We start from the raw sequence: 27576 nt of genomic DNA, 5'->3' as shown, positions 1-27576 counted from the left end.
TTAAGATATAATAAAACTTTATTTTAAAATGCAAAAACAATTCTTAGCTTGCTGTACCTACAAGAACAAGTGGAGACAGGCCAGGGCCCATGGCTTGCTGGTTTAGATGATCTCTAGATTCCCTTCTAGCTCTGACTCTAAGATCCTACAAAGAATCTGATGAGAACTTGGAGGGGATCAGAACCTGAGTTTGTTTTACTTTTCTTGTTCTCAGTTTTCTCATCTGTAAAATGAGAAGATTCGTCTAGATGGATCGCTAAGATGTCTCCTACCTCAGAAATGCAGAGAACTTCCCAGAATGGTAATAATTTAGTGAACTTCCCTGATGAGCGATAATTACTTTTTAGATTGCTCTACAGCTTCAAAGTTCGCAAATCTCTCTAACGATGCCATTTCTTTTAATCCTCAGAACAGTTCTATGAGGCAAGCAGTTGTATATATTAGCATCCCCATTTGATAGAAGGGTAGCCTGAGACCCAGAAAGGTTAAGTGACCTAGGATAATATGGGTAGTAAATAGCAAAGGTTTCTAATACCAATCCTGTCTCTATTATATCATACTGTCTCAAGTGGGTAGAGCCCTCCCGAGGCTTTTACAAGGATCTATGACACTGAATTTGTTTCTAATTCTGGGATGCCAGGAGAGTGGCATCAGCCTGGGCAAACACCTGGGGGTAAAGGCCAAGCCCACCCTCATACATTGGGTCAGAATTCCCAGGCTCAAGAGATACGTTTGTTTTTGTTTGTTTGTTTGTTTGTTTGTTTGTTTGTTTCTTTCTTTCTTTCTTTGTTTCTTTCTTTCTTTCTTTCTTTCTTTTTCTTTTAACCCTTACCTTCTGTCTTCTAATCAATATCATGTATTGGTTCCAAAGCAGAAGAGTGGTAAGGGCTAGGCAATGGGGGTTAAGGGACTTGCCCAGGGTCACACAGCCAGGCAGTAGGAGATACATTTCTAAAAAGGAAAAGCCCTACTTCTCCTGCTCCTAGCTAGAGGCATACTGATGACCCAATGCCTAGTGGCCCCTTTTCCCCAAGAGTTCATCAGGGTGAGAGCCTCAGTATGACTCCTCACTGTGCCCGAGTCATGAGCTCTTCCAGGGCATGCTCCCGGTGGTTTTCATGAAGCAGGAGGACCTCCTTGATCCTGTCTTGTTGGAAGCCCATGTCACTGAACTGTTCCCAGAGATGCAGAAACTCCGATGCCTGTGATGCCAGAGAGAAAGGGGGAAAGGTTGGTGAGTCTCTGCTTCAGGAAATGAAGCAACCCAGGAGCCAGAGCAGCTGCTACTTTTCCCCACAGTCCATACAGAACAGAAGGTCTTTGATAGGGACAGGAACAGCACAGACTTGGCTGCTAGTCAGGGAAGAGGTGTCCTGTCACTAGACACATATGTTGCCCTAGATCCCTGGAGACTTGCAAAGAATTGGCTTTCCTTGACTAAGAGAAGGTACATCAGAATAGCTAAAACCCAGGATACTTCCCTCTTTCACATAGTGAGATCTCCACTTCCCATCTAGCAGTAGAAAAGCAATAGTCCATCCTGGGCAAAAAAACAAACCAACCCTGACTTTCCCTCTCCTCTGTCTCCTACCTCTGCCCCTACCTTTCGCCTTCTACCCTTTCCATCAAACCTCTCTGCTTCTCTCTCCTTTTGCCCCTACTCTTCTTCCACTTGACCTTTTGTCTTCTGTTCTCATTTATCTCTCCATCCATCACTCTCTTTTCTGTTCTCACCCTTCTGTCTGCTCCCCTCTGTGTTCGCCTCCTCCTGAGTTTGAGAAAGATTAGATTTAGGCTGCAACCACCAACAGGCCAGGCAAAACATAACTAAGAATATTTTCTTCTTGGCCAAAAACAGCTGAGCTAGGTTAGGAGGGCAATGGCACTGAGGACAGACAGTCTGACCATGGGCGCAGCAGCGCTAGGAGAGGGAACAGTTCAACCTTTGCTGCTGGGAGTAGAGAAGGAAAGAAAGCAGACCTTTTGAGAGGGTCTTCAGAGTAACTGGCATTGCTCTTTCCACTCTTCTACATCACCTCTCTCCATTTTTGTTATTATTGTTCAGTTATTTTCTGTTGTGTCTGACTCTTCATGACTCCATTTGCGGTTTTCCTTGCAAAGATCCCAGAATGGTTTGCCATTTCCTTCCCCAGTTCATTTTACAGATGGGGAAATTGAGGCAAACGGGGTAAGGTGACTTGCCGTGGGCCTCACAGCTAGTAAATGAGGCCAGATTTAAACTTGGGTCCTGGATCCAGGTCCAGTGCTCTAACCACTGTACCACCTGGCTGCCCCCCTTGCCTCTCATCTATAATCTCCCATCTGTAAAATTCATCCTCTCATTATCACTTCTCCCAATAAACTCCTTTTCTCCTTCCATCTGTAGTATCTTTGCCCTTTCATCACTGCCTTCCTGTCCCTCTTGACCCTGCCTCCTGTGTTCACCCCCCAGGCTCCCCTGTACTTCATGAAATCCTGCCTGGGCAGAGCGAGTGTCCCAGCTGAGCCAGGATCGCCGTCTCCTCAGACATTCCCCTAACTCTGGGCACCAAACCATCCAAGCTCAGGCTTTGGCAAGGCCCTCCTCGGGCAGGGAGTGTCCTTCCTAGCCAGGAGAGAACCATAGACCGAAGGAGTCAGGATGGAGAAGCAGAAAAAAGGAATGCTTGAATGGGCCTCGAAGGCAGAGGATAGAGCTGTGCTGAGCATCAGCCTTGCCTGACCTTGCTCTCGGAGTACTGAAATATCTCCATGGCTTCTTCCACCAGACTCTCCGAGTAACCCTGCTTCACCAACCGATCACATGTGCCCAGGTAACTGAGAAACTGTAGCAGGAAGCAAGACACAGAGACAAGAACAATTAGAGGGCCTGCAAGAGGGTATTGGGAGTGTGTGAGGGAAGCGGGGACCCATGGGCGATTGGGTGATGGGACTGGCTCAGTTGGAAGTGGGAAAAGGGGTGAGGGGAAGGCAGTGGGGAGGATTTTTCTGGAATTGTAAGGATCTGGTTCAAGGCAAATTATTGTTGGAAATGAGCCTGGGACAAGAATCTTGGCTTCCTGAGTGTGCAATCCCGGCCCTCATTTACCTCAGCAGCCCTGAGTTGAGTTCACTTATCTGCATCTCTAACTTGGCACCCCTCTCTGGAAGGGCACAGCCTGTGGTCAGCCCTCCTGGACATCTCTGAGTATTGTCCAGGCTCTGTTGGAGTCACTTTTTTTTAAATTTATTTTTTAATTTTTAATTTTTTTTTAAACTCTTAACTTCTGTGTATTGGCTCCTTGGTGGAAGAGTGGTAAGGGTGGGCAATGGGGGTCAAGTGACTTGCCCAGGGTCACACAGCTGGGAAGTGGCTGAGGCCGGATTTGAACCTAGGACCTCCCGTCTCTAGGCCTGACTCTCAATCCACTGAGCTACCCAGCTGCCCTGGAGTCACTTTTTGAAAAAATAAAACCTTTCATCTTAGAATTGTATTGGGTATTGGTTCCAAGGCAGAAGTGTGGAAAAGATGAGGCAATTGAGGTTAAGTGACTTGCCCAGGGTCACACAGCGAGGAAGTGTCTGAGATGTGGCAGACTCCCCACCACCACCTGCCCCTGGCTTCAGGCCCAGCTCTCCAACCCCTGAGCCGCTGGCTGCCTCTTTGGAATCACTTTTTGCTGGTTCAGAAGAGCAGATAGATTGTGAAATTTCAGAATGCATATTTACACCCTAGAAACTGGCAAATGTTGCAAATCAGGGACTGATTTATTATTTTGTTGATTGTCTAGACGAGGGAGAAAATGTTCATGAATCTGATTAAATTGAAAAGTATGTCCTGCATACATTCCCACCTCCCACCCCTGGAATCTTGTTAACATCTACCAGCGTATCCCTGGGTGTTATCTATGGCACACGCTCTCTTGGGGGAATCTCTTGGAACCTCCACAGACTGAGGTCTACCTCTTTTCCCCACCTGCTTGGGAAGAGAGCCCACCACTGCTGAGCTCCAGATTAAGGAGGTCCCTAGTTCTTGAGTCAGTTTGGGTCCTTTCATCACCCCCTAGAGAGGCAGCATAGCTGAGCAGGTAAGAAATTGGAGTTAGAGAGACCTAAGAATTAAAATCTTGCATTATTTATACACTTACTAGCTGTAGAACCTTGGACAAGTCCTTAACCTCTCAGAGTCTCAGTTTTCTCATCTGTAAGATGGACTCAATGGCCTTTAGTGTCCCTTTCAACATTGTGTCTTTGAGCCTATGACCCTTATGCCAGCTCCACAAGAGTAGGAGTAGCCAGATTCCGGGAACTGAGAAGGGTGAACTTCCAGCCCCACTCAAGGGCTGAAATCATCTTCCTGTTGATCCTGTAGATCTGATCCAGTCTTTGAAGAAGCCAAGGATAAGGTTATGGAAGCCTTAAATGAGAAATAAGCTTAGACTCATGGAATTTTTGGAAACATAAGAAAGACAGAGAGAGACAGAAAGAAACAGAGATAGAGAGGTAGAGGTAGAGGCCAGAGACAGAGAGAAACAGAGGAGAAAGAGACAGAAAGAGGTAGAGAAACAGAGAAAAAAAAAGACACAGAGAGACAAAGATGGAGACAGAGACAGAAATGGAGAAAGAGACAGAAACAGGGAGGCAGAGATAGAAAAAGAGAGACAGAGAACCAGAGACACAGAGAAACGGGGAGTGCGGTGGGGTAGAGACAGAAGGAGAAGGAGGAGGAGGAGGAGGAGGAGGAGGGAGGGAGGGGAAGAGGAAAGAGTGAGAAAGAGATTCTTGGAGGCAGTTAGGTGACCCAGTGCTAGACCTGAAATTAGAAAGACCTGAACTGAAGTTCAAATCTAGCTTCAGACAATAGCTATGTGACCCTTGCCAAGTCATTTGATTTCTGTCTGCCTCAGTTCTCTCATCTGTAAGATGGAGATAATAGCACCTACCTAATAATAACACCTATATCTCGAAATGGTTACAAAGAAAAAAATATATACTTGTAAAGTCCTTTGCAAAGTGCTATATAGAGTGCATTATATTTAGTGCTATATAAACTTAAACTTAAAACACGAACTTAAAATGTTACATAAATAAGCACTACATTTTTATTATCATTATTTGAACATGCCTTGTGCTTTCTCCTTTCCATTGCCAAATGGGATGCTTTATGCCTAGTGTCTCCCACCTAGAAGATCCTTCCTTCCATTTTTCCTTTCCACAACAGAATCCTTTGAAATATATTTCAAAGCTCAGCTCAGCTCCTGATTCTTCCATGAAACCATCTCGGACCACCCCAGCACCCAGGACCTCTCCATCTTTTAGTCTCCTCCTTTTTTCCCCTTAAAGCACTGAGGGTCAGTTCTAGCTTTGCTCTTAGGGCAATTCTATTTGTATGTGTATTCCTGTGTCTGTCTTTTATAGAATTTGAGAATTTGGAATTGGATGGGACCTCCAAAGCCACCTAGTTCAATTCATACCCTGAAAAGAAATTCCTGCCATATTAAACCCTTCAGATAGTTTAAAACCCCGACTAAAAGATCTACAGTGGAAAAAACCCACTTTGTGAGTTCCATATGAGTTACACTGGAAGTATTGAGGGATCGCTAGGCAGCATAGTGGACAGAGCACCAGGCCTGGAAATGGGAGGTCCTGGTTTCAAATTTGGGCTCAGATACTTCCTAGCTATGTGACCTTGGGCAAGTCACTTTACATCAGTTGCTTAACCCTTACCGCACTTTTGCCTCGGAATCAATATTTAGTATCATTTCTAAGACAGAAGGTAAAGTTTTTTTTTTAAAGGAAAAGTACTAGACCTGAGTTCAAATTCTGCCTTTGACTTAAGACAAGGCAATAAACCTCTTTGGGCCTCAGTCTCCTTATCTATAAAAAGAGAGGATTGATTTACATGGCCTCTGAGGTCCCTTCTGACGCTACTTCAGAGCATTCTATTCTACTCTGGGGTAGCTTTAACAGTTGGGAAGTTTTTTTTTCCTAATTTCTAGCCTGAATTTGCTGATCCGAGGCTTCTGCCCTTTGTTTCTGGGCCCAAAAAGAACAAAATGAATCCTTGCATGTGCCAGCCCTTTAAATGCGTGAAGATAGCTATCACTATCCCCACTAAGTTTTCTCTTTTTTCTTGCTAAATATTTACAGTTTCTTCAACCTGTTTTCATAGGACATGGGGGGAAAATGTCCTTTATCATCCTGGTTTTGCTTCTCTGGATGGTCTCCAGATTATTCATGTTCTCCTTAAACTGTGCTGTGCAGGACTGAACACAATGCACCAGATGTCTGATGGGGCAGAGGATAGGGAGGAATTATCACCTCCTTGTTCCTGGAAGCTATGACGGTCTTAAACATCTCCAGATTGGATTAGTTCTTCTGGCTGCCTTATCATGCTGTTGACTCACCCTGAGCTTTCAGGCCATTAAAACCTAAAGACTTTTTTAAACAAACTGCCATCTGACTCTGTCTCTTCCTTCCACCATATTTATTTTTTTTATATTTGCAGAGGTGGCTTTTTGAATCTAAGTGGAAGACTTTACACAATGCCAATTTGTCTCATCCTACTAGATTCATCATCTAGCCTGCCAAGATTTGGGGGGCAGGGCAAGTTGTTCAATGTATCAGCTCTCCTTCCCAGCTTTGGGTCAATTAGTCAACTAGACCACAAGCTTCTTGGGGTAGAGTCTCTCCTTTTGACCCTAGACCCACATCACTAACTTCCTATTGGACATTTCATATTGCATGTCCCAAAGGCATCTCCATCTCAACTCATCCAAAGCAGAATTCTTCTTTCTTTTCTTACCTATGCTTCTTCCAATTTTCCATAATGTTGCCAAGGGCTCCAGAATCTTCCCAGTCACCCAGGCTTGTAACCTTGGTGTCATCCTTAACTCCTCATTCATTTATTCCACATCAACAATCTTTTGCCATCTTGTTTTCTATCTCTGCAACATCTCTTGCACACATCTTATTCTTTCTATTCCTGATTCAGACTGCCATCATCTCTCTTCTGAACCATTATAATTTCCTTCTGTTTGCTTTTCTAGCCCCAAATCTCTCCCAACTCCCATCTATTCTTCATTAATCTCATAGTGATTTCCCTAAAGTCTGACTTCCTCTCCTTTTACTCAATAAACTCCTATGGCTCCCCATTACACCTATTATCAAATATACAAGTCTTATTGTTTGATCATGTCCAAGTCTTTGTGATCCCATTAAAGATTTTTTTTCCCATTAAGGATTTTTCTTGGCAAACATACTAAAGGGTTTGCATTCCTTTTCCAGCTCATTTTACAGATAAGGAAATTCAGGCAAATAGGGTTAAGTGACTTACCCAGGGTCACACAGGTAGTATCGGAGGCTGGCTTTAAACTCAAGTCTTTCTGACTCCATTCCCAGCTCTCAAACTAGCTGCCATCTAGCTGCTTCCATAAGTTGTTGTGTGTTTTTTAAAAAACCCTTACCTTCCATATTAGAATCGATACTATGTATTGGTTCCAAAGCAGAAGAGTGGTAAGAGCTAGGCAATGAGGGTTAAGTGACTTGCCCAGGGTCACACGGCTAGGATGTATCCGAAGTCATATTCAAATCCAGAACTTCCCATCTCAGGCCTGGTTATCAATCCATTAAGCTACCTACCTGCTTCCTCCTTCCATAAATTTTAGTGCAGTTTCAAGCCATTAAAGCTTAAAACTGTGTCTTATTTTATAGATACAAACACAATTATTGTGCAAAGGGTTGAATATGTGCCTATGGGCAGGATGGGAGGAAAGTGGGAATGTAGGAATTCAACCTCTGAGTCCTACGTGCCAGGATGAATTCTCTCTCTTCTCATTACTATAGTGAGGCCAAAATTAATCACTGATATTTATTTAATAACTTAAAGTTCACAAACCACTTTACATACATTTTCTCACTTGAAAGTCACAAAGGTCCTTTAAAGTAGGGATTATAGCTATCATTAATCCCATCTTATAGATAAAGAAACAGAGGTTGAGAGGATTTAAGTAATTTACCCAGGGACACCTAAGCTAGTAAATGACAGAGGTAGGATAGAAATATCCTGAGACAAATTCAGCACTCTTATCGGTTATGCCACAACATCTCATGAGGGATGTTTGCTTGTAAGTATTTGTTTTTAAAGTGCATTTGCACAAAGAGAAGAAAGAAAATATTTATTATCAAAATAGATTTCCTTGTCAACTGACATACCTAGTCCTTCTAATGTTTAATCTCTCTCAGCCTCAGTTTCCTAATCTGCAATATAGAGATAATAATGACATCTACCTCACTGAGTTGTGGAGATCAAATGAGATAATATTTGTAAAGCACTTTGCATATCATAGAGAGGTATAGATACGCCATTATTAATGCCATTTTGTAGGTGGAAAAACTAAGACAGAGATTAAATATTAGGACAGGGCAAACCAGGTAGCTCAATGAATTGAGAGCCATGTCTTGGGTTCAAATCGGACCATAGGCACTTTCTAGCTGTGTGACCCTGGGCAAGTCACTTAACCCCAATCGCCTAGTCCTTACCACTCTTCTACCTACTGCCTACTTAATATTGAGTCTAAGACCAAAGGTAAGGGTTGATCATTTTTGTGGTTTTTTTAAGACAAAGTATATCAATTAGCAAGGAAACATACTTGCTAGCTATTGTTATAATTGCCTTTTTAAAATGTTGTTATTAATGTTACATTAATCTTCGACCTCTAGGTGGGACCAGCTCAGATGGAGTCCCACAGGCTACAAAGGGTCATCTTTCCCCAAAAAGGTGAAAAAGGGAAATGCTTATAGATTGTGTCAGGGAAATGAACTGTATGGTGGGACTGTTGTTCTTCAGTCTTATCTGACTCTTCATGACCCCATGGTTATCCACAGAAATTTTCTTGATAACATACTGGAGTGGTTTGCCCTTTCCATCTCTGATGGATCCATCTGCCAAGTGATCAGAAGTTAAGTGACTTGCCCAGGGTCACATAGTTAGGCAGGATCTGGGGACCTGATTTCAATTCAAGTCTTCCTGACTCCAGACCCAGGACTCTCTCCACTGAGCAACTTATGGTTGACTTCTAGGCACACAAAACTTAAGTGACTAGAACAAAGTCACACAGCTAGGAAGTGTCTGAGACCGAATTTGAACTCAGGTCTTCCTAACTCAAGGCTCTAACCACTGGACCACAGCTGCTTCTGTGATGAGACTGGCAAGAATCAAATCTGTAACATATATTCAGACTACATGTGAGATGGTAAGAATGCCATCCCTTTCCCTCTTTTCCGTCCACCTCAGGATGGATGCAAGCTGGCCACCCTGCTCTCCCCAGGTCTTAACATCTTCTTATCTGCAATGAACACCACTAGCTGCCTGGCTTTTCTCTTCCCTCCCTTGGCAGGACTTCGCTCTCCAGAGCCTCACTTTCTCTGCCCCTTCTCTAGTGCTGCAGGTTCACAAACCTCTCCCTGGCCCCCTCCATCTCCCTTCTAAAGGAAGCCAGTCACAGAATGACGTTCCGTCCTGACGGGCATCTGGAGTCTGAGCAATGCCTTCTTTGACTGTGGCCTGAAGCTGGAAACAAAATGTTCTCCTTCCCTCTGGCCGGAAGTTCCAGCACAATTTGAAAAAAGCACGTTTTCAAGTATTCGGGCTTTGAGTTCTCTCTCCTCGACCCTCTGACCAGGAAAGGTTAGGCAGCCCTGCGTCAGTGTCCCCCGCTCTCCCAAGAGCAGCTGTCACAGCAAGTCACCCTATGGCTGCTCCGACATGTTCCAGGACTTCATCTGTTATCATCTAGTATCAGAGATTTGGAATTACAGCTGTAGAACCTGCTTCTCGGATGCTCACAAACGTTCGCTTCACTGGATCTGGCTATGTAGACCTGATTGGGATTTTGTTTGGCTCCATTATATGTATTTGTTTAATAATAAAGCACTATATGATAATATACATATTTGTTTAATAATAATAGCTAGCATTTATATAATGCCTACTATATGTCAGGCATTCTGCTAAGCACTTTATAAATATTATTTTATTTAAGCCACACAACAACCCTGGTGGTATTATTATTCCCATTTTACATTTAAGGAAACTGAGTCAAACAGAGGTTAAGTAATTTGATCAAGTTCATACAGCTAGTAAGTATATGAGGCTGCATTTGAACTCATCTTCCCAATTCTCAGCACAGCGCTCCATCCATTGTACCACCTAGCTGCCTTCTACAAGAGCACTATTTTTCTTTTATTTTCACCAGGGAGTGGAAAGGATAAGGACAGGAAAAAAAAAAAAAAAGGAAAAGCCATTGTGGCATCTTGTTTTCTTTTAACAAATATAATGGGGGTGGGACAGCTAGGTAGCACAATGAATAGAGTGCCAGGTCTGGAGTCAGGAGATCCTGGGTTCAAATCTAGTCTCAGACACTTCCTAGCTGTGTGACTCTGGGCAAGTCCCTTAACCTCAATTACCTAACACTTGATGTTCTTCACCTTGAAATTAATACTTAGCATACAATCGTCTCTCACTATATCATGGTTCACTTATCACGGCTTCATGGTATCGTGGGTTTTTAAATATATATATATATATATAATTGTATCACAGAGTTTTGTGTACTGTAACAATGGAAATGCAGTACGCCACTACCGCTTGCACAAGTTCAGCACACTATTGGCTGATGGGATTAAAAGCGACCAACCATGGCGTTGTGTTCTGTATTCTGGGTGCTGAGTGGCTCAGTGACTGTAGCATCAGTCTATTTGCTCTCCCACACTGTGCCCATACATTCAGCATCTCTTCTTGTCCACTTCATATCGACATCTGATAGCTGCATGTAGTGTTGCTCTGCAGTGTTGTGTTTTTGTGAAGTTTTCATAAAATGATGAAGGTTTAAGAGTGTAGAAAGTGTTTAAGAGCGTATGAAGTATTTTTAAGAGTGTGGGAAAAGTTCATAAGAATGTGGAAAAGGATTATAGGAGATTGGGAAAGGTTTATAAAGCCTTAAATGCATATAAATAATAAAATAAATATAGCCACTACTTCGTGGATTTTCACCTATGGGGGTAGGGGGTTGTCTCTGGAACGTAACTCCCACAATAGGTGAGGGATCACTATACATATATATATACATATATATGTGTGTGTGTGTACATGTGTGTACATAGATAGATAAAATATGTATATATAAAATATAGAATATATAATGGGGTATGTATAAATATATAATGTCTATATAGATAAATATCATGTATAAGGATGGAATTTTGAGGGGAGAAAATGTTGAACCAAAAGAGGAGAAGATCTTTGGGTCATTTATTACACATGTATATATGTATAGAGAATATGCATATATAATATATAATGGTATATATAAATATATAACATATAAGGGGTATATAAAATATATGTGTATATATAAATATATAATATATGTGTATATATAATGTATATAAAAATATAATATATGATGAGTATATATAGTGGGTATATATAATGTATGTGTATATGAAATATATAATATATAATGGGTATATATAAACATATATAAAATGTATAATGTATATATAAAAATATATGATGTATGTATGTGTGTATGCATATATATATAATGGGGGTCTGGTACCTTGTAAAATGGCACACTAGCTTGCTTAGACAGTATGTTTTCATGTGTAGGAATGCTACCCTGAGCAAGCTGATGGGGTCCCCTCTGTGCCAGACCCCACATTTATACTAACCCAGAAAAGAAGAAAGAGGGCCAGAAGGAAGCACAAACCAGCAAGACAGCTTTGAAANGATAGTATATAATGTATATAAAAATATAATATATGATGAGTATATATAGTGGGTATATATAATGTTTGTGTATATGAAATATATAATATATAATGGGTATATATAAACATATATAAAATGTATAATGTATATATAAAAATATATGATGTATGTATGTGTGTATGCATATATATATAATGGGGGTCTGGTACCTTGTAAAATGGCACACTAGCTTGCTTAGACAGTATGTTTTCATGTGTAGGAATGCTACCCTAAGCAAGCTGATGGGGTCCCCTCTGTGCCAGACCCCACATTTATACTAACCCAGAAAAGAAGAAAGAGGGCCAGAAGGAAGCACAAACCAGCAAGACAGCTTTGAAAGCTGGTTGAGACTGTTTTATACTTAAAAAGAAAAGCAAACTATATGCAATAGAGATCTGCAGTTTCATGGGCAATCTTTTTTTATTCTGTTGTATATATGGACATGTTTTCTATTGGGTGTTAGTTAAGTTCAATAATTTTTAAAATAGGGGGGAAATGAGGCACCCAGCTGGACATGTTGATTTTGCCTGTGATTATGAATTTTCCTTTCTCAGCAGAGTAGTAATGGGGTGAGGTCAGAGGGAAAGGAGAACGATTGGAACTTTGGAATGTTTAGAGGATGCTGCTGGTGTCCTCCTGGGGGGTGGTTTCTTACCTCCTGGACCTACTCCCACAAATGGCAGCAGTTGTCTGCCTTCAGTGGATAGAGTATTGACCCTGAAGTCAGGAAGACTCATCTTCCTGTGTTCAAATCTGACCTCAGACACTTCCTAGTTGCGTTAATCTGGGAGAGTTACTTGACCCTGTTTGCCTCAGTTTCCTCCTCTGTAAAATTGGGAACACATTGGAGAAGGAATGGCAAATCATTCCAGTATCTTTGCTAAAAAAAAAACAAAAATAGGGGCATGAAGGTGGACATGACTGAAATGGCTGAATCACAAAAACAAATTCTAAGAAAAATAAACTAATTTAATATTCATTATTGAATGTTATAAAATAATATACATTCACTCTTTCCTTTTCATCCTTGTGTGCTGGAGCCAACTCAAACAGGCTCAGAGCCATTGTTAAATCTTCAGTGTGTGGGGCAGCTGGGTAGCTCAGTGGATTGAGAGCCAGGCCTGGAGACAGGAGGTCCTAGGTTCAAATCCGGCCTCAGACACTTCCCAGCTGTGTGACCCTGGGCAAGTCACTTGACCCCCATTGCCTACCCTTATCACTCTCCTGCCTTGGAGCCAATACACAGTATTGACTCCAAGACGGAAGGTCAGGGTTATTAAAAAAAAAATTAAAAATAAAATAAATCTTCAGTGTGAACACTTACACCTTGGGAACTGCAACAAATTAGGGCTTGATTTGTTGTTTTAATTGTCTAGACTTAAGAAAGTGATGGAGAAAATGTTAATGATGCCAGTTAAACTCAAATGTGTGTCCCGGGTACATATTTCTGGAGATGTGACTGTTAAACACTTACCAGGATATCTTGCCTGTCTCTACCTTGCTCCTAACATATCACCTTGCAAGAGGTGCATGATAAACGTTTGTTGAGTTAAATGATGTGAGTGGAGGTAGGATGGGGAGGGAGCACCTATGCTCTATTGATCCCTGCCTGTCCGAATCATTATTTTCCTTTGCTTTGAGGCTCAACTCAAGTGCTTCCAATCCTTTGGGAAATCTTTCCTCAGCAACATATTCCACAGTAATGTTTCCTCTCATCGACCCCCTGTACCTCTTATCATCCATCTCAATCATTAGCGAGTTGTCATTTACAACCTTGAGGCATCTGTCATATTAGAGTAGCTAGTTAGCATTTATATAACACTTTAAGGTGCCAAGCACATAAATAAATAATATATAATAGTATATAAAAATAAATATATAGAAAAGCTCATTTGAGTCTTACAACAATCCTTTTCATGTATATGTACTGTGACCTAGCAAGACTGTAAGTTTCTTAAAGGCTGAGGACCATGAATCATTCCCCGTGGTAACCAACCAACATGGCACCCAATAATAGCTAACATTTATTTAGTGCTGATTATCTGGAACGTTAAGTGTTTTACAAATACTATCTTGTTTGAGCCTCACAACAACCCTGGGACATAGGATCTATAATTAGCCCCATTTTACAAGTGAGGAAACTGAGGCAAATAGAGGTTAAGTGACTTGCCCAGGGTCACACAGCTAGGAAATGTCTGAGGTCAAATCTGACTTCAGGTCTAGGCCCATCACCCTATCCACGATGCTATCAAACTGCCTAAAGCAGTTGGGCACTTAGAAGACCCTTAATGAATGTGACTGAATGAATGATCTTTTGTAACAATAATGCCAAGAATAGTTCATTTTTATAAAACAATTTAAGGTATTCAAAGAATTTTATATACTGCAGAATCAGGATTCTAGGTCCATCTTATTTGGTTGTGTTTTTGAGGATTTGTCATTATTGCAAAGGCCTCTGGGTAGGCAAGCTTATCCTGAAATATCATTAGGAAATTGACTTTCTCCTGGGTTACCTTGTAGGCAGAACAATGGCAAGGACCCAATGGATTTCTGTACTTAATTATCCATCATTATATAACCTTTTTTCTTGGAATATTCCAAAGTTTTCTATTTGACTTCTAATCCTCTTTCACATATCTATGTGAAGCTTCAAACTTTGTAAATGTTTATGAATCTTTTTCAAAAAATTGTTTATTTATGTATTTTCCTTTTATTAATATCCTAACTTTGTACCTCCATTTCCCAACTAACTTTGTACCACTCTCATAATGATTTTTTTGTCTTTTCAAAAGGCTCCAAATAACTTGACTTTGACTCAAGTAGGAGCTTCTTCAGGGCGCCAACACTTTGGGTTTGTGTTTTAAAATCTGCCCCTGGATGTGAGAAAATTGAGACACCAATGCACTTTTGGGGGAGTCGTGAAAAGATTCAGCCATTCTGAGGAACAATTTGGAACTATTCTTAAAAGGCTATAAAACCTTTACTCAGCAATACCATTCCTAGGTTTGTATCCCAACGAGATTAAAAAAAAAAAAAAAGATCTAGATGTGCAAGAATCTTTAAAGCAACTCTTTTTGTGGGGGCAATGAATTGGAAAGTGAGAGAATATCCATCAATCAGGGAAAAACTAAGTTATAGTATATGATTATAGTGGAAAAGCTGGAAAAGACTTACACAAACAGAAGCAGAGTGAAATAAGCAGAACCAAAAGAACATTGTACACAGTGTCAGGAATACTGTACAACGAACAACTGTGAATAACAGCAATTCTCAGCAATATACAGATCCAAAACAATGCCAAAGGACTCCTGATAAAAATGCCATCTGCTTCTAGAGAATGAACTGATGGTGTCTGAATCTAGACCAAAGCAAAGTTTTTTCACTTTTTTCTCAAATTTTTCTGTTCAAGTTGCCTTCCACAAAAGGATTAATATGGAAAAATGTTTTTACATGATTGTACATGTAAAGTCAGATCAGTTACCATCTCAGCAGGGAGAGAAAAGGAAGAAGGGAAGAAGGGAGAGAATTTGAGCGTCAAAATTCTTTTTAAAATGTTGGAAACTTTTTATATGTAATTGGGAAAAAATTAAATTAAATTAACATAAATATATAAAATACATAAAATCTCCCCTCCTTTATAGCCATATGTAATATGGAACAATGTTGTGGCTAAGTTAGAAGATGCAGGGTACAAGTCAATTTTTCAACAATGTTATTTTATATGTTCTTTACAACTACTCTACAAGGTATTTCCCAAACTATAAGAGGGTCTATTATAATTTCCCAGGAAAATAGGATTTAGAGAGGCTAAGTGACTTGCCAAGAGACAGAGTTAATTAGGATCTCCATAGGATTTGAATCTAGATCTTGGACTCTAAATTTAGAATTCTAGTTGGTATGCAATTCTGCCTATCTTTTTTTTTTTAAGAGGCTGGGGGAAAGGATGGCTTCAAATGGTCCAAAGCTAATTTTGGATTGAATACTTTCTGAAATTATTAAAAAACAAACAAACACAACAATTATTTTTTTAAAAAGCTGAATAAGCTACCCTGGGTAGGAAGAATCTATGGGGTAATTCCTCTGTCCTGAAGGAGAAGTGTTAGGCTTCACTATCCTTAATAGCATGGAAAAGTCAACAAACTGTGGAAGGCCAAAGTTGAAAGAGTTATGCTTAGGAGCAGTTAGGAAGCACAGTAGATAGAGTGCCATTCCTGGAGTTAGGAGAACAGGGAGTTCAAATCTGGCCTCAGATACTTAATTTTGTGATCCTGGGCAATTTACAACCCCAATTGCCTATTTTTTAAAAGAATTATGTTTGGTGGCAAAATTGGGAGAAGAGGTAGGGTTTTCTTCAGAATTAAGAATAAGTTAAGTATTATTCTCCAACTTAAAAATGATCAAAGGGTATTAACAGACATTTCTCAAAGGAAGAAATCCAAGCTATCAATAATCATAAGAAAATCTGCTCCAAATCACTAATAAATAAAGAAGTACAAGTTAAAATAACTCTAAAGTGTAACCTCTCTTATCAGATGGGCAAAAATGACTTTAAAAAAAGGGAAATGGCAAATATTAGAGGGACTTCAGAATAATAGGCCCATTAATGCATTGTGGATTTGGTCTATCCATTCTGGAAAGCAATTTAAAACTATTGCCAAAAAGTCATTAAATTTTTACATCCGTTGATCCAGCAGTACTTTCTACTAGACTAGACCAATACCCCTGAGAGATCAAAGAAAGATGAAAAAGGCTCTTATGGCTAAAAATTAAGGAGGTACTCATTATTCAAGGGATATATATTATGGTATATGAATCTAATGGAATATGATTTTGCCATAAAAATTTATGAAGAGAGGGCAGCTAGGTAGCATAGTAGAGAGAGTACCAGACCTAGAGTCAGGAGTACCTTGGTTCAAATGTGGTCTTGGCACTTTCTAGCTATGTAATCCTGGGCAAGTCACTTAATGCCAATAGCCTAGCCCTTTTCATTCTTCTGTCTTAGAATTGATACTTGATAGAAGGTAGGAGTTAAGTAAAAGGAAAGGAAGGAAGGAAGGAAGGAAGGAAGGAAGGAAGGAAGGAAGGAAGGAAGGAAGGAAGGAGGAAAGGGAAGAAGGGAAGAAGGAAGAGAGGAAGGAAAGAAGGAAGGGAGGGAGGGCTCAAGGGAAGAACAGAGGGAGGGAGGAAGTGAGGAAGGGAAGAAGAGAAGAAGAGAAGAAGGGAGGAAAGAGGAAGGAAGGAAAAGAGGAAGGGAGAAAAAAAGGATGAAGAGGATGGTTTCAGAGAAATCTGGGAAGACTTATATGAACTGATGCAGAGAGAAGTGAATAGAACTAGGAGAACAATTTATATAACAACAACCTTAAAGAAACAAAGGACTCTAAAAGACTTTAAGACTCTGACCAATTCAATTCCCAACAATGATTCCACCCACCTACTGATCAAGGTGATGAATTCAAGATGCTGAATGAGACATACATTTTTTACATATATCATATGGAAATTTGCCTTACCAGACTATACTTATTTATTACAAGACAGCTAGGTGGTACAGTAAATATTGTGCAGGACATATTTTAATTCTAATTCTTCCTCAGACGCTTACTAGTTGGGTGGCCCCGAGCAAGTCACTTGACCACTCTGTGCCTCAGTTCCTCATTTATAAAATGATAACGATTATATTATCTATCTCAAAACATTGTTGTGATGATCAAATAAGTTTAAGGTTTTGCAAACCTTAAAGTACTATATGAATGCCAGCTATTATGCAAGGGATTTTTTTCTTTTTAATTGTAAGGAAGAAAAAATAATTGCCTGTTGAAAAACAGAATTTTAAAAAGAATAAGCTAAGTGACATCTAGATGGGTCAGTGGTAGAGCATCAGGCCTGAAGATGGGAGTTCTGGGTTATAGGTTCAGATCTGACCTCACACGCTTCCCCACTATGTGACCCTGGGCAAATCACTTAACTGAATTGCCTAACCTTTACTAATCTCTGCCATGGAACTAATACTCAATACCAATTCCAAGGCAAAAGATAAGGGTTTAATAAAAAATAAAAAGAACGAGCTAAATTGCTGTGTGACTTTGGGCAAGTGATTAACTTCTTTGGACTTCAGTTTCCTAAATTCTCAAATGCTGAGGAGGCTGGGAGGATGTTTGCTTCTAACACTCAGTGGTTCCATAAGCCATATTCCCTCAGGGTTTGTCCATCTTGTTCTTGACACTGAACAAGGGACAAAAGCTTTAACTGAACAATAATAAAACGTGTCTTGATAGACAGTAAACTCCTGTTATCTTTGGAATCACTCAAGCAACTATAATCATATCTCCCAAAAAACCACCCTGATGTACTTCAGAGAAACTCAAGATCCTTCTCTCTCAACTGCCCTGGTATATTCATCCTCTGGAGGCCAGGCCAGGCAAGGCCAGTGGGCAGTGCAGTTCAGGAGGTGAAGCCCACCTGTTGCTCCTTTCCTAAGCTTGGGAAGGGCCAACAAACCTGCCCAGTCCCTTCATTTTCCTCCTGAGTCTATAAGCACATGTTCTCTGCCTCATTGCTCCCTGAAGGCAGTTCAGTCTCTCCCACCTTGTCATTGCCAACTATGAAGACTCTGCCTTAGGTCATACAAGACAGTAGTGGAGTTGTAGCTTGGTCAGTTTATCTTTCCTATAGAGGTTAGGAAAGAGATGGAGAGTCTCCCCCTCTCTAATCCATTCTCAGTGCAATTTCCAAAATAATCTTCCTAAAACACAGGTCTGATCGTGACATTCTCTTGCTCAAGAATCCATAATGGGAGCAGCTAAGTGGCTCAGTAGGTGGAAAGCCAGGTCTAGAGATGGGAGGTCCTGGGTTCAAATTTGACCTCAGACACTTTTTTGCTGTGTGGTCCTGGGCAAATCATTTAACTACAGTTTCCTAGCTCTTACTGCTCTTCTGCTTTGGTACCAATATTTAGTATCAATTCTAAAACAGAAAGTAAGGGTTAAAAAAAAGTATAGTGCCGCTCTATTTTTGTCTAGGATGAAATTCAAAATCCTCAGCCTAGCTTTTAAAACCCTTCCCACTTGGGCTCCAGCCTACTTTTCCAGACATTTCACATTATTCCCCTTCACACACTTAACATTCCAGCCATACTGGCCTTGTTCTATTCCTTGGACTGAGCGAGCCTGGCATATACTGGCTCCTCACCATCACATTTAGAATTCTGGGCTTCCTTTAAATTCCAATTGAGGTGTTACCTCCTAAAGGAAGCCTTTCTTGATTTCCCAAATTATTATTGCTCTCTCCCCTGCTCAAATTCTTTTGTATTTCCTTCTGTGTTCATTTGTATCCCTTCTCCCAGAAGAATATCAGCTATTGGAAGACAGGGTCTGTTCTTGATTTTTGTTTTGGCATCCTCAGCACCAGCCTAGTGCCTTGCAAATAGCAGGTGCTTAGAAACATTCATTAAATTCAACCACTGAAGTAAATGACTTTTCAAACCATCTAGAAGCATCATTTCCCTGTCCTAGCTTTCACCACCTGCCTGGTCCAGACTGTCTCACTTACCTGATTGGGATCCCATCACTCACCTGGCTCAGACTCTGTCTCCCTGTCTTCTGCAGAGCCAAGATGGCCCTGCGCAGAGGGTACCCCAGAGCCAGCACCGGCTCAATGAGGTCTCGCTCCTCCTGACTCAGGGCAGACAGCAGTTCAGTAGTGGAATCCGGGTGGCTATTACTGGAACTGAGAGGTCTTGGAGTGCCAGGAGGAGGCGGGAGGCAGGAGTATGGGCTCAGAGACTGAAATACAAGGAGAGAAGGTAGGTTGGGGAAGGCACCCTGAGACCACTCACAGGCTAACCCACAACAGAAGAGGGAAAGGGAGGGCCTCCTTGGAAACTAGAATTCTTTTTTTCTTCAAATCTCACTGGGTATCTAAAGCACTGTCCATGTGCCATCTCTTATCTGGGCTCCTTCCTGATCCTAATTTTTTGTTTCCTGGTCTCTTCTTAGAGCAAAAAAGGTAGCATTTACTCTGAATATTTGGTGAGCAGACTGATCTGTGCAAGTGCTGTTTTCTCCCAGTAGAATGGAAGCTCTTTGAGGGCAAGGACTGTTTCATCTTGGCCCTCCTGTCCTCAGCACCAAGGACAGCACCCGGCATGAAGTAGGCAGTCACAAAAGGCTTGCTGAGTTAGATTAGGCTCTTCTCTTCCTCAGACCCTGAACATTAACTTTTTGGGGGTAAAGTCAAGCAGAAAGTTTAACCTGGTCTCCTCCAAGGGTAGGACACAAAGGCAAAGGATTATTCCCCTCTTGTGTCTACTCCTGCCTTTCACTCCCCTGTAGGTCCTCTGAAAAAGCATATTGCCAACTTATTTCTGCAACAGACTGAGAATAATATGATTTGTTTTGTTGCTTGGGAAACCTCAAACAGTCCTGTAGCCAGAACTGATAAAGATCAGAAGACAGAAGGCTTGGGAAAGTCTCCATCTGTTTTGTTTTAAACATCTCCTCCTTTAGATGAAAAAAAAATCTCATTTCAGTTATTCCATGGGTCACCTGGAGAAAGAAACATTTAACTGGATCTAAAACCATACATACAAGACTCACCCCAGACATCCAGACTCAGTTATTGGGGCCTGGATGGGAATTCATGTACCTGTCCCCCTTCTCCTTCCTACTATGGTTCCATCTTAGAGCCTGCTCCCTGGATAGGCTCACATGGTGTAACTGAATGATTCTAAGACTGGGATCCTAAAGACTTGCCCACCAATTTGCTCTGTGCCTTTAATTATGTCCCTTAATCCTCCTTTTCTGAACCATAATTTCTTCACCTAGAAAATGGAGTTGGACCATGATAACCTTTAAGTACAATATGGAAGTGTGTTTTGCATGATAATAAAAATTTAATTTAATTTTTTTAAAGTAACAAAAAGTAGCTTCCTCTAGAAGCTGGCAAAGTCCCATTTTCTAGTTGGGACTTAAAGGAAGCCAGGAAAGTCTATAGGTGAAGTGGAGGACCAGCGGTGTTCCAGGCATAGGGAACAGCCAGAGAAAATACGTTGAGCCTCAAGAGATGGAGAATCTTGCTCATGGAAGAGTCAGGAAGCCAGTGTTACTGGGCTGAAGAGTATATATCAGGGAGTTGGGCACAAGAAGACTGGGAAGGTAGGAGGGAGCTTTCCCCACCCCCACCCCCCAATCAAACAATAAACATTTATTTATGATAACCCTCTAAAGTGCCATATCTGTGTACTGTGTGCCTGACACATATTAGGTGCTTAATAAATGCTTGACTTATTGATGGTGCAATTGTTAGTAGGAAAGGCTGCTTCTGACTCTGTTCCTTACAACTAATATATTATCCTCTGTAGTCCAGCTTTAGCCCCACCTCTTCTATAATGATTTCCCAAATCAGAGATAGCATCATAGATTTAGAACTAACTAGAAGAGACCTTCCATACATCTAGTACAATGTGCCCATTTTACATAGGTAAGGAAAGAAGTTCAGAGAGGTTAAATGGTTTTCTAGAAGTCACATGAGCAGGATTTGAACCGAAGTTCTCTTTCAAGTATTCTTTCTCCTTCTGGCTCTTCTCACTTGTCTATACCATCCATTTAGGAATCACTGTGTACTCCTCTAGGGCATCTTTTGCATTATCTTACTGCTATTTCTTTTTTGTCTTCTTTATCAACTGTGGTTTATACTCACAGAAAATGCTAAGTTCTGCACTTATTAGGATGCCTTGTATATATGTATAAATGCTATATCCCTCCCTTCCCTCCTGGCACCCAGAATATTTTCTTGTGTATAGCAGTTATTTAATAAATATTTGTTGAATTGAATTGGTTCAACAAATGTTTCCTGCTTGCTTGATTGATTAGATCTGGCCCTGGCTAATGCAGGTTTAGCCCCTGCTTTGGAAAAGCCCTAGGATTTGGCAGTCAGAACTATTTATCCCCACCTTCTCTCTATGACTATGGATTAAAGTTTATTTGGGGAGGGGAGGGGGACATGGGGTGGTCAAGGACATTGGGAAGAAAGGTTTTATGGATATTTCATCTGAGCCTTACTGGGACCGTGGGCTTGTGACTCCGGATGGGAGGGATAGAGCCAGCTGTGGATGGTCTTGGTGGCACTGGTGGGGGACTTGGGGGAGGTATGTCAAGGACAGGGGCCGTAGAGGTCATCGTCCTGTTATTCCGGAAGTGGTGGCAAAAAGTCAAGGACTTGGCGGCCAATCTGCGCTCAGGTGAAACAGCCCGACTCAGTGGATGCACCAGTAATGACAACCTCCTTCGGACTCCCTCCAGCTCATTCTTCACATTGTGGAAGATGTCCAAAGATCTCCTCCGACGATTTAGAGTAGGTGACTCTGGGGAACTTTCATTGCTTTTCTCAGGGAATGACCTGGAACCCCAGGGAGTGCTGGGGAATGGCATCTCCTTGGGGCCACTGTCATCCTCACTAGTTGAAGAAGTTCCTTCATCCTCTTCCTCCTCAGTTCCATCCTCCTCACAGTTCCAACTCCCAGGTGGAGTGGAGTTCTTCTGTCTGACCTCTTGGTGCTCAGCTTCAGCCATACTGGATGTATCCAATGCATCAACCAAAAGGAGCCAACATGGAGGTGCAGTGGCCATCCCAGGGGCCTCATTATCCGAAGTCATTTCTTGTCTCGTTGCAGACTCTAACCAGTAAAGCACCTTTCTCTCCAGGGAAAAATCATACTGCAGAAGAAAAAGTAAGAGAGAGATCCAGTATCAAAGATCCCAAAAGACAAAGTTATTTCAAATGTTTTTATGCCTCCCCATTACTCCCCCCAAGACAGTTCCTTTATAAGTGGTGTGGTTCTGAATGACTAATATGGGGGAATGTTTTACAAGACTACACAAGTAAAACCTATATAAGGATTACATACTCTCTCAGGGATGGGGAAGGGAAGGAGAAAAGGTCAAAAGAAGGGAGATAATTAGGAACTCAAAAATTTTAAAAAATGAATGCTAAAGAACCAGGAGAACCTTATACACAGAGACGGATACACTGTGGCACAATCAAATGTAATGGACTTCTCTACTAGCATCAGTGCAATGACCCAGGACAATTCTGAGGGGCTTATGAGAAAGAACTCTACATTCAGAGGAAGAACTGTGGGAGCAGAAACACAGAAGAAAAACAACTGCTTGATCACATGGGTCGATGGGGATATGACTGGGGATGTAGACTCTAAAGGATCACCCTAATGTAAATATCAATAATATGGAAATAGGTCTTGATCAATGACACATGTAAAACCCTGTGGAATTGCGCATTGGCTATGGGAAGGGCTATAGGGAAGGGAGGGAAAGAACATGAATCTTGTAACCATGTAAAAATATTCTAAATTAATTAATTTAATTAAATTTTCTAAATTCAAAAAAAAAAGAAAGCTAAAAATTGTTTTTATGTGTAATGGGGAAATATTATTTAAATTTTTTTAAATAAGGTGGTGTGGTTTAGATCCAAAGAATAGAGATCTTCTGTTTCAGTGGCGGTGGGGAACACATTACCTACATTCATAACCCCTCAGGAAATTGCAAGCTCACTAGATACATCCAGTATGGCTGGAGGTATGCCCATTAGGGCACCTTGTGTATAAGTGTGTGTGTGTGTGTACATACTCAATCTTTCCTTTTTCCTCATTCTCCCCCACCTTCTTCAATATCCCAGCACCCAGAATAGTAAAGACTAATAGAAAAAAGAAAAGAAAAAGTAACTGAGCATCATAGAAGCAAAAGTAATAAAAAGGGTAACTAGGGTAGCACAGTGGATAGAGTGCCAGGCCAAACTAGGGTAGCACAGTGGATAGAGTGCCAGGCCAAAATCAGGAGGACCTGGGTTCAAATCTGGCCTCAGATACTTCTTAGCTGTGTGACCCTGGGCAAGTCACTTAACCCCCATTGCCAAGCCTTTACCACCCTTCTGTCTTAGAATTGAGGGTGGAAGGGCAGATAGGTGGCTCAGAGGATGGAGAGCCAGACCTGGAAAGGGGAGGTCTTGAGTTCAAATCCCATCCTGGATACTTCCTATCTGGGCAAGTCACTTAAACCCAATTGCCTTGCCCTTAACTTTCTTCTGCCTTGGAACCAATGCTTACTATTGATTCCAAGACAGAAAGAAAGTAAAGGTTTTAGGAGGAAAAAAATGTAATAAGCAAACTAATTTGCAGCTTTTTCCTTTTGAGAGAAAGAGAAGTAAGAAACATTCCATTCATCTACTTTTAAGATTAAGAACAGGGTACACAGAATTCTATTTTTAAAAAATGTTAAAAGACAATAGCCTCATACCCTAATTATAACCAAGTAGGAAAGTGAAGACAGGGATGGTTGGGATGGCTAGGGTAAAAGAAGTAGAAAAAAAGACAAAAACACTAAAAAAAATGAAAAAAAGAATGCAGATATAGACACATCAGAGACATATAGGGGACACACTGAGAGGTAGTCATACAGAGATAAACCCAGAAAAAAAAGAAATGGGTATATTTTAAGACTCAGAAAGGAAGCTCTAATTTTTTTTTAGTTTTTAGTTATGCTGACTTGAAGTAGATATTTTGACCATAGACACAAATGGGGCACCACACGGGATCATGGGATCATAGCTGGGAGGAATATTAGAGAATGTGGAATCTAATTTTGCAGACAGGAAAACTGAAATCCAGAAGTTCATCAATTTGCCTAAAGTCACAGGTAAGAATTAGCAGAGGCAGAATTTGAATCCAGATCCTCTGCTTTCCAAAACATCATAGTATTAGTTCTATAAGATTGCATGGAATTTTGCTTTGTTCATTTGTTTTCAGTGGTATCCAAGATACTGGAGTGTTTTGCCATTTCCTGCTCCAGCTCATTTGACAGATGAGAAAACTGAGACCAGTAGGATTGAGTGGCTTGCCCAAGGTCACACAGCCAGTACGTGTCTGAGAGCAGATTAGAGCTCAAGATGAATCTTCCGACTCTAGAAGCAGCAGTCCATCCACTGCACCATCTGGCTTTCCAAGGTTAAAGAAAGGGCATTTTCCTCCCCAAGACCATGCCCCTTGGTCTATAGCCTCTCTTCACTGTATCTCTAACTCACAGTCATTGCAGGCACATAACTCCACTTCACTACAATGTGAGGAAAGTTTGAAGTATGACTCCTACACTACTGAGGCAAACCTCACCTACAGATAAAGAACTGGGACCCTGCAAAATTAAGTGACTTGCCCAAGGTTAAAGCAAGGGTGTTGGTGGGGGATGGAATTTGAACTCAGATCTTTTGACTGTTGTTCCACCCTACTGGGCAAGAATCAAAAGATAACGATGTAAAGTACCATAGTTGTGAATTTACTATAATTTGCTTTTAGAGGCTCCACTTCTCCTTCCTGTCCCTCCCCAACTACCTTTAGTTGCTAAATCCATAAGACATTTACTGTGCTCCTGCTTCCCAAAGTCCCTCCTAGAAGGAGGAAAAAAGATATTAAATTAATTGGCTCATCCTATCCCTTTGAGGAGGTGGCAAGAGGTAGAAGGAGGAAACGTGTTTGCTTGTTTGCTTTCAGAAGTTTGTGGTGTATTGATCAGTTAGTTATGCTTATTTTTTCCTCTTCTCTCTTTTTTTGTCTTTAAAAATGTTATTTGTTAGATGATATGGCTGTTTAGGAGAGGAAGGAGGAGGAATACTGGGAGAAAGTGTGGTGATAGTAATAAAAATTAAAATAATAAAAACTTATTTTTTAAAAAATCTATTTAGATTGAAGTATCAGAGATTTTATATATTGCCCATCCCAGAAAGAAGAACCAGGAGAAATTTAACATAAAGAATGCAGGAAATAAAGACATTAAATATGCATAGACATAAAAATGAGGACAATAAAGAAATTAATCAATAATAGTGGAATATCCCTGGGTAGGAGATTTGGAGCCTTGGAGTGTTTGTCAAATCATCTTCCACTTTGGGTAAGGCTAGTCTTTCGAAATACCTTTCTTTGAAAGTGTGCTTTCTAGGAGTGCCTAGGTGGCTCAGTGGATTGAGAGCAGGCCTAGAGATGGGAGATTCTGGATTCAAATGTGGCCTCAGATACTTCCTAGCTATATGACCCTGGGCAAGTCATTTAACCTCCATTGTCCAGCCCTTACTAGTCTTCTGCCTTGGAACCAATACACAATATTGAATTTAAGAAGGAAAGGGAGAAAGGAAAAAAGGGGAAAAGGGGAAAAGGAAGGGGGGAAAGAGAGAGACGGAGAAAAAGAAAGAAAGACAGAGAGAGACAGAGAAACAGAGATTTCACAAATCTTAACACACTAACATAAATGCTAGTGATGATGATGAAGGTGAAGACAATCAGAAGTCAATCAAAGGGATTTTTATTTGGGGAAGAAAGAGAAATGGTCAATTCCTTGGAGTCAAAGACTGTTTCACTTTTGCCTTTGAATCCTTATTGCCCAGGCTAAACCCTGACATGGTCGAAGAAGCTTAGTAATACTTGTTGAATGATGATAGATTCATGGATTCCCTAAGGATTGTTCTATGCCCAGGATAAAATTCTCAGGGGACATCAGAAGGGTTGATTTCCTTGGGAGACGTGTCCAAGCCCAATGATGTCCAAGGTATGGGCCAAAGGCTCCACCTTGTGGTTCAACAATGCCCTTCTCAGGCACAAAACCTAATCCCTGTAGGATGTTAGAGCCCCAGAGGGTCTAAAAGATGACCAATCTAACCCCTTCGTTTTATGGAAGTGAAAAATGAGACCCAGAGAAATGAAGTGATTTGCTTTTTTTTTTCTAAATTAATTCCTTACCTTCTGTCTTAGAATCAACACTAATTATCTCTTCCAAGGCAGAAATGTGGTAAGGGTTAAAATTGGGATTAAGTGACTTGCCTAGGGTCATATAGCTAGGAAATATCTGAGGTCAGATTTGAACCCAGCACCCTGACTCCAGACCTTGCTCTCTGTCTACTGAGCCATCTAGCTGCCCCTGAAATGATTTGCTTTTTTATTAGAGTCAAGGCCTTCAACTCTAATACTCTAACCATTGCTTTATCCTTCTTCTTCCTATGCCTATTTTTCATTTCCCATATCTAGAATTGTAACAAAACAAATAGAATTCTGGGGAAAACAGTCCAGGAAATAAAAAAATTCCTTCCCTCCAAAGGACATTTGTCTTGAGAGATTCTCTCAGGTCCAAGAGTCAGGAGGGCCTTTCTAGGCCAACCAATACAGCTTTGGATCAATGTGTTCCCCATTTTAGGCAACATAGTTGAATCTGAACGGGGGATTTCTGTATTCATTGCATCCACCAAAGGTTTGCCAATGGCTTACCACATTGGTAAGGCCAAGATGTTGGAGTTTTGGGGACTCTCAAAATTATAGCACATATAGATCCATTTACCATCCTGGGTGAACAAAGGAAAGGGAAGGCACAGAATGGGAAGTATTGGTGAGCCTTTCTGGCATACTAGGTGCCTAAGGATTGACCAGGAGTATCTGCCAGAAGTTGAAAGAAGATGAAGTACCTTAAACAAGAACCAGAAAGAATACTGTTTATTATGGGGGATGTCTTTAAGGGAGGAGGAAAGAGGAGGGATCCTAGGGGAAATTATGGGAAGGATGTTAAAAACAAAAGACATCAATTAAAAATTATTTTTTTTGAAAAGGGCAGCTAGGTGGCTCAGGGATAGAGATCTAGACCATGGTCTTAGATAGTTCCCAGCTGTGTGACCCTGGGCAAGTCACTTAACCCCAATTACCTAGCCCTTACCTTGGGAAAGAAAGAAAGAAAGAAAGA

The 27576-nt window shown here is 41.0% G+C and overlaps 1 protein-coding gene across 1 annotated transcript in view; it reads right to left on the bottom strand.

The window, feature by feature from the left end:
• Positions 1–1067: 1067 nt before the first annotated feature.
• UBAP1L (ubiquitin associated protein 1 like) overlaps positions 1068–27576 on the bottom strand; it is a 27208-nt gene continuing 699 nt past the window's right edge. The window contains exons 2-5 of the mRNA XM_044662421.1: positions 21853–22506; positions 19366–19575; positions 2724–2825; positions 1068–1202 (exon numbers count right to left, since the gene is read on the bottom strand). Coding sequence (XP_044518356.1) covers positions 1068–1202; positions 2724–2825; positions 19366–19575; positions 21853–22506 — 1101 coding nt within the window. The remainder of the gene's footprint in view (positions 1203–2723; positions 2826–19365; positions 19576–21852; positions 22507–27576) is intronic.

Source organism: Gracilinanus agilis, chromosome 2 (assembly GCF_016433145.1).
Source record: "Gracilinanus agilis isolate LMUSP501 chromosome 2, AgileGrace, whole genome shotgun sequence".
NCBI classification, from domain to species: Eukaryota; Metazoa; Chordata; class Mammalia; order Didelphimorphia; family Didelphidae; genus Gracilinanus; species Gracilinanus agilis.
The sequence above is the reverse complement of the archived record's forward strand: the minus strand, read 5'-3'. Positions and strand labels throughout refer to the sequence as shown.